At 34.1% G+C, this 8,427-nt stretch overlaps 1 protein-coding gene across 1 annotated transcript; it reads left to right on the forward strand.

The window, feature by feature from the left end:
- Positions 1 to 938: 938 nt before the first annotated feature.
- Positions 939 to 1,718, forward strand: LOC109174716 (uncharacterized mitochondrial protein AtMg00810-like). The gene has a single exon (XM_019323972.1). It carries the CDS (start codon positions 939 to 941, stop codon positions 1,716 to 1,718), a length of 780 nt encoding a protein of 259 aa, XP_019179517.1.
- The last annotated feature ends 6,709 nt before the right edge of the window (positions 1,719 to 8,427 follow it).

An 8,427-nucleotide genomic window follows, 5' to 3' on the forward strand; every position in this document is an offset into this window, starting at 1 on the left:
GTCCAACGCCGTTGGCTCGGGAATCACCGCCCTTGGCCATAGAAGGGCCAATTTCGGCTCAAACCGAGCCACCTCGGGCTTGAATCCGAAAACGGCGGACACAGGTTCAAGAACGTGCACATGTAATGCGGCTTAGGCATCAAACCCGAGGCACTGATGAGCCATTTCAGGCGTTAAACGTGTCTGTTGATCCAACTTGTTACTCACAGGCGGTAGGGCATCCGCAGTGGCGGGATGCTATGGATCAAGAGTTCAATGCTCTTATACATAACGACACTTGGAAACTCATACCGGCAGAACCACACATGAATATAGTGGGTTGCAAGTGGGTGTTCCGCACCAAGCGGAATGCTGATGGCTCGATTGAGCGGTACAAGGCTCGACTTGTGGCCAAGGGGTTCAATCAAGTAGCCGGAGAGGACTTCTTTGATACTTTCAGTCCTGTGGTCAAGCCGACCACCGTTCGCCTATTATTTTCTCTTGCCGTGTCTCGCAACTGGACTATGCGACAGCTGGACGCCCACAATGCTTTCTTAAATGGGCATTTAGCTGAGACGGTTTACATGAAGCAGCCACCGGGGTATGAAGACCCGACACACCCAGATCATGTGTGTCATCTTCAGCGGTCGCTTTACGGACTTAAACAAGCTCCCCGGGCTTGGTTTAAGCGCTTACATGACTTTTTAATCTCTGCAGGTTTCTTATCCTCCAAAACAGACGTATCCCTGTTTCACTATTCTGCTGGCACATCACGCGTGTACTTGCTAGTTTATGTCGACGACATAATAATGATGGGGAACGACTCTGTTCTTATCTCTCAGTTGCTACAGCGTTTGTCCACAACTTTCAAAATTCGTGATCTTTGAGCACCTAGTTTCTTTCTCGGGATCGAGACTTTGGAAGTAGAGTCAGGACTGCTTCTATCTCAGCAACGCTATATGAAAGACATTCTCAACCGTGCCGGAATGATGGATTGCAAGCCTTTGGCAACTCCCGCTTCAGTCACTCAGCCAGTAACTCCGTCGGATGAACCGTTTGACAACCCGACGCAGTATCGGCGTCTAGTTGGGGCACTTCAGTACCTAACTATCACGCGCCCGGACCTATCCTTTTCTGTCAATAGACTGTGTCAGTTTATGCATTCGCCGTCCAGTGATCATTGGGGTCTATTGAAGCGTGTGCTACGGTACGTCAAAGGAACCATCTCGTACGGTTTGCGTCTTTCCGCTTCTGCTTCGTCGACTATACACGGTTTTTCGGACTCAGATTGGGCCGGTTGTCCCATCGACAGGAAAAGCACTAGTGGGTATGCTGTATTCCTGGGTGACAACCTCATCTCCTGGCTATCTCGGAAACAGCGCACAGTCGCCCGATCCTCGACTGAAGCTGAGTATAAAGCTCTCGCCGACGTGTCAGCTGAGGTAACCTGGGTTGTTTCACTTCTTCGTGAACTTGGGCTACATTCGGGAGAGCCGTCCACACTCTGGTGCGATAACCTGGGTGCTACCTATCTTTGTGCCAACCCAGTGTTTCATGCCAGGACCAAGCATGTGGAGATTGATTTTCACTTCGTTCGAGACAAGGTGGCTTCGGGTGACTTGGTTGTTAATTTTGTTTCGACGAAGGATCAGCTTGCGGACATATTTACCAAACCATTACCAGGGCCCCGCTTTGCAGCTCTACGTGACAAGCTCAACATTGTTGCTCACCACTCTTGAGCTTGAGGGGGTGTGTTAGAGATGTTATTATTTACATTATTATTTGTATTAGTTATGTTGACTAGTCTTTATATTATATTAGTTATTTATGGCTTACCTAGTTAATAGGATTAGTTCACGCTGTGTATTTAGAATACTGTTCTGTAATCTCTATTGTGTTGGAATTGAAATTGCAATCCTTATCTCATCGCAATCACCAAAGAGTGGTGGTTGTGGCGGTGACACTCCCACTATTTATCTTTTAGTTTTTCCGCTGCTTAGTATTGTTAATGTCTGTTTAGAGATGTAATTAAGAGTTAGAAAAGTGGGGTGTTACATTTAGTCACTCGGTTAACCATTCGGTTAAGATTCGAATGTTGAGTAGACTTATCCTAAGTCTAGGAAATAAAAAGATTGGGGGGGGGGGGGGGGTCAAAACTCCTAAGTTTGGTATTATCAAAATTTAATACATGTTGTTCCTAACAATTTCTCCAATTTTGATGACGCCGAAACCTATACTCTTACTATAAGGTTGAAATTATCTATGAAAAGGATTTTTTATTACATACAGCCGAATAGTTGGAGTTAACAATTTTTTTTTAGGAGTAAAATTACTAGTATTAAAAACTCAACTCAACCCCAAAATAACTTTTTATTAATCATCTATAACATTACATTCAGAATAAGGCAAAAAAAATCTAGTCTATTACAAAAATACTTGCCTTAGCTGCCTTAGCCGAGTTGACCTCTTCCATGCATGCATTGCTTCCTTGTCGAGGTGGTAGTTGATTTTGTGGACATATCCAAACCATTGATCTATTAGATCTAACGGTTGAAAATAAAGAAAAAAGGATGTGGTCGTTTTCATAAATATTATAAATTTTAAAAATTTGTAATATTTATGAAAATAACCCCACTTTTTTTTTACTTGATTTTCTATCCATAAGATATTACAGATTAATGGTTTGGATTTTTCCATAGGTTTACAGACACACGCACTAGCATTTTATATGCGTGACGTGCAAAAATATGTGCTCAATATTAATACTCAATGTTAACATTTTAATTATATTAAAATATTTTTAAAATAAGAGTATATATATATATGTTTTTTTAATTTATAGTTGATAAAATCAGCATATCATATCATCATTGATAGACAAATAATTACAGTAATTAAGTGGCGGAAATAAACTAAAATTATTATAGTGGATTAGGCCAGTGGCATTTTCAAATTAGGTGTTCAAACCTTTAATTTGGACAGTTTTAATTTACAATTATTTAAAGGGAAAATGGCACTTTTTCCCCCTGAGTTATATACTTATAGCATTTTTTCCCCCTGAATTATTTAAGTGGCTCTTTTTCCCCCTGAAATGTTAAATGGACATATTTACCCTTAAAATAAATATTTAAAAAAAATATTTCATTTATTTTTCTTCTCCAACAAATTATTACTATAATTTGGTTCAAACCAAACAGATACTTTAGCAACCAAACCAAAATATCCCAATTACAATTTATAATCAAAACGCGATATTTAGAGTTTATTAAAATAGCGAACTGGAATGGTCGGTTCATGTTCCGAACTGAAAAAATAAAATATATTTATTGTTGAATTTAGACTATTTTAAAATAAAAAATAAAATTTTAAAATAAATACGGTTCAAAATCGCGAATCGGATCCGGAACCGCCGGTTCACGGTTCATGATCCAGTTTTTTTATTCTTAAATTTAATAAATTGAAATCCAAATATTGAGTTCTAGATCTGAATCATAACCGAAAACTTTTAATTCGATTGCTATAGTGTCTGGTTCAGTTCGTACCGAACCGTGGTAATCGCTACATATACGCAATAATTTGTTGGAGAAGTAAAATAAATAAAATGTTTACTTTAAGGGTAGAAATGTCAATTTAATATATTAGGGGGAAAAATCACCACTTTTAAAATAATTGAGGGGGCTAATGTGCTTACATAAATAATTGAGGGGGAAAAAGTGCTATAAATATATAACTTAGGGGGAAAAAGTGTCATTTTCCCTTATTTAAAAGTGACTAGTATTTGCACCCGTGCGGTGTACGGTAATATGTATACATATTATAATATATAATATAATATAAAAAAATTGGGTAATCAATTATTTGAAATTTATTAGACATTATTGAATATTTATTTATATATGACATTTGTAGTCGTATTTTGAGATTGTACATTTTCATCAAAAATAAGAATTTTTAATCCCTTAGGATTACTAACTCTTGATACTGCTACATACATTTGACCATGATTTAAAATCGGCCTCTTAAAAAATAAACCCACGTTGGATAGTGTTTGACCCTGGCTGATATTGCAAGTTACCTTGCCTGATATTGCAAGTTGAATCTTCATTAATAGCTATTGGTATTGCAAATCTTGAATGCCCAGTTCTTACTCCTGGTAGTAGAAGAGAAGCTATGCGGTGCGACAATATGTATACATATTAATATATATATATATATATATATATATATATATATATATATATATATATATACTATAAAAAAAATTGGGTAATCAATTATTTGAAATTTATTAGACATTATTGAATACTTCTTTATATACGACATCTGTAGTCGTATTTTGAGTTTGTACATTTTCATCGCAAATAAGAATTTTTAATCCCTTAGGATTAGTAACTCTTGATACTGCTACATACATTTGACCATGATTAAAAACCGGCCTCTTAAAAAACAAACCCACGTTGGATAGTGTTTGACCCTGGCTGATATTGCAAGTTGAATCTTCATTAATAGCTATTAGTATTGCAAATCTTGAATGCGCAGTTCTTCCTCCTGGTAGTAGAAGAGAAGCTATGTCACTTGATGCAACGTTTAAAACTATCTCACCCTTTGACCTTAAAGCAGAACACAATGCTCTCCACCAGAATATTTTTCCAGTTCCACTGTATCCACAAACAAAAAAAGTCCTCTAACATTATTCTCAGCGTCTTGCAATACGTTGTCATATATAGCCATTTGCTCTTCAGTTAGTTGTTGCACCAAAATATCATTCTCTTCCATCATGACATTTATATCATATGCTAATTTCTCTTGAATTGTATCAACCGATTGGTGGTTCTAGCATGATTCTCTAAATCGGGTACCGACGTGCACGAAAAGTCTTTCAAACTCTTTCCCATAGCCGAAAACATTATTTCTATCTCCCTAAGTGTAAAATTCTTTTTCTCATCTTCAGATAAAATCAAATCTGTGATAGTATTATTAATAGCATATTATAATTGTGTGTATTAAAATATATTGTAAAACATGAAACTACAAATAAGGCAAAATAAATCTAGTCTATTACAAAAATACTTGCCTTAGCTGCCTTAGCCGAGTTGACCTCTTCCATGCATGCATTGCTTCCTTGTCGAGGTGGTAGTTGATTTTGTGGACATATCCAAACCATTGATCTATTAGATCTAACGGTTGAAAATAAAGAAAAAAGGATGTGATCGTTTTCATAAATATTATAAATTTTAAAAATTTGCAATATTTATGAAAATAACCCCACTTTTTTTTTTACTTGATTTTCTATCCATAAGATATTACAGATTAATGGTTTGGATTTTTCCATAGGTTTACAGACACACGCACTAGCATTTTATATGCGTGACGTGCAAAAATATGTGCTCAATATTAATACTCAATGTTAACATTTTAATTATATTAAAATATTTTTAAAATAAGAGTATATATATATATTTTTTAATTTATAGTTGATAAAATCAGCATATCATATCATCATTGATAGACAAATAATTACAGTAATTAAGTGGCGGAAATAAACTAAAATTATTATAGTGGATTAGGCCAGTGGCATTTTCAAATTAGGTGTTCAAACCTTTAATTTGGACAGTTTTAATTTACAATTATTTAAAAGTGATTATATTTAACTTCGGTGTTAACTTTTTTTTTGGTTAAATATGAAAAATAGCACATGTTAATAAATAATAACCATGTGTCAAAAGTTTGTGAATAGGTCGGAAAGTCACGAAAAAACGATGGGGACCAATTTTTTCTAACAATTTTAGGCAAACCACTACTGCTTTCAACTTGTTATTTCAAATATGGTACCAACCTTTATATGTTTTTTATTTCTTTAAATTTTATTTTATTTTATGCTATGTTTTTTTTTTCCCTTTTGATAATTTTTATTGCCGCCACACTTCGAGTATAAGATAAGACTAATACTCGTTGCACTTTGTGGCAAGTATTATCTAGAAAAATTGACTTACTAAAAATAAAACACGAAATCTCTCAGTTAAATAAATTTTCTGGAGTTAATACCCAAAATGGTCCCTCGACTATGTCATAATTACCAATTTGGTCCTCAATTACCATTCTTACCCAATTAAGTCCTCAACTATGTAACTTTTACTCAATTAAGTCCTCAACTATACAATTCTTACCCAATTTAGTCCTCAACTATACAATTCTTACCCAATTTAGTCCTCTGTATTAATTTGACTGTTTGTTGACTGTCAAAAGTCGGGATTAAATTATAATTTTACAAGATTTCTCCTTCCTCTCCATTTAGCAGCGCCAAACCATGCAGCAATACACTCCGATTAGATTTCGATCGTCAAAAAATCGTTGGAAATCAAATTCATGGGCTATCCGATGCATAACCACTACTTCGATACTGACAGGTTTAGAACCCAACCGGAACTTATTGCTAATAGTTTGGCGCTGCTAAATGAGGAGGAAGGAGAAAACTTGTAAAATTACAACTTTATTTCCACTTTTGACAATCAACAAACAGTCAAATTGACAAAGGACTAAATTAGGTAAAAATTGTATAATTGAGGACTTAATTGGGTAAGAATGATAATCGAGGACCAAATTGATAATTACGACATAGTCGAGGGACTATTTTGGGTATTAACTCAATTTTCTGACACAAAACTAAGCAGGGACTTGCACGGTTGTTATACACTGTAACATGTTTCATAGTGCCATGTGAATTATAGTTGTCAAATGAAATTGTAGTAGAATTAAAATGATATTTTAGTGTTGCTAAAATGAAACTAGTGTGTGAAAAATGAAACTAAAAAATACAACGCATTCAACAACGTATATTGTCAAATGAAACTGTAGTATAATTAAAATGATACTTTAATATTGTTAAAATGAAATTAGTGGTGTGGAAACGAAATTAAAATCCAGAACTATGCAATAACATATATTGTCAAATGAACGTGGAGTGAAATTAAAATAATACTGTAGTATTATTATAATTAAACTAGTGTGTGTGAAAAATGAAACTAAAAAATAAAGCTCATACAATAATGTATATTGTCAAATGAAACTGTAGTGGAATTAAAATGATACTTTAGTATTCCTATAATGAAACTAGTGAGTATAGAAAATGAAACTGAAAAACAGAACAATACTATCAAATGAAACTAAAGTATAATTAGAATGGTACTTACTTTATGGACCACACTACTACATGGACTAGGTCCACAATAATATATGCCGGACTCGCACTATGGGATATCGTTTGGGTTAGCTACCTCATTTTGCTGATTACTACAACACTAGTTTCATGGATTATGGATATAGTTTATTGAGAAAATTGCAATTTTCGTCCATAAGTTATATGATCATTGTAAAATTTATTACTAATTGTTGGTCATGCTCACCTTTTGTCCCTAAGTTATCTTTGGTGGGCGTTGCACTTTTCGTCTCTTTACTAACAAAACATTATTAGAGTGAAATTTGCAACTTTAGTACATTTTAGGGACGAAAAGTAAGCACAAAAAGTTAATAAAAGGATGAAAAGTGCAGTACCAATGATAGTTTAAGGGTGAAAAGTGAGTACGACAAACATTTAGGGATGAAAGTGTAATTTTCCCTTTTTTTTTTTTTTTTTTTTTTTTTGAAAATAAAGTGTAATTTTCCCTAATTTATTTAATTTTTGAATTATAGATAAGAATATTGTATGCGTATATTATATATACACTGTTGAAGTAATGGAAAATTTCACGTCCTTGCGTTAGTGGAAAGACTCCTAATGATGGCTAACATGTGTGCTAAAAGCCAATTGACTTGATTAAATTGATAAAAGTCATTTATTTATTCAAAATAAGGGTTTACGTTTGATTTTTGTTGTGACTTGTGAATCATTCTTTAAGTAGATAAATCATAAATTATAAATTTTATTTTACGTTTGATGGAGTATTACGTTTGTGAATCATTCTTTAAGTACATGCTAATGGATAAGGCTTCGCTAGTGAAGTAGTACTTAATCAATCCTCATGCTTAGGGTATATAGTTACGTTATGTTGATTGTGAATCCTCTTGCATTCTTCTAGAAGGTTTTGTTAGAATACATGCATGATGGGTGTTTGTAGACCAAGACGTATTCTTTTGACCATTAACTATGTGTTCTCATTCACTTTTTTTTTTTTTTTTTTTTTTTTGGAAGTGAGGTCTCTCCTTCCGAGTGACTAAAAAAAAGTGTCTCCTCACCCTTTATCTTAACTTTTCAAAAAATAGAACGTGTTGTACCAATTGAGCTAATCTAGTTTTGCGATTCAAAACTAAATTGGCTAAATTTTTAATATTTGGAGCAGTAATCGAATCTTCACTTTATTTATGAAAATAAGTCTTAAGGCAAAACTTCTCATTTAATAAACCAATATCCAAGCATTTTCACCTCAGGATTTGAACGACCACCCATTTGGA

This window comes from Ipomoea nil, unplaced genomic scaffold (assembly GCF_001879475.1).
Source record: "Ipomoea nil cultivar Tokyo-kokei standard unplaced genomic scaffold, Asagao_1.1 scaffold0656, whole genome shotgun sequence".
NCBI classification, from domain to species: domain Eukaryota; kingdom Viridiplantae; phylum Streptophyta; class Magnoliopsida; order Solanales; family Convolvulaceae; genus Ipomoea; species Ipomoea nil.

Coding starts and splice junctions, on each gene's coding strand:
- LOC109174716 (XM_019323972.1), top strand. CDS start 939: ATGAAAGACATTCTCAACCGTGCCGGAATGATGGATTGCAAGCCTTTG.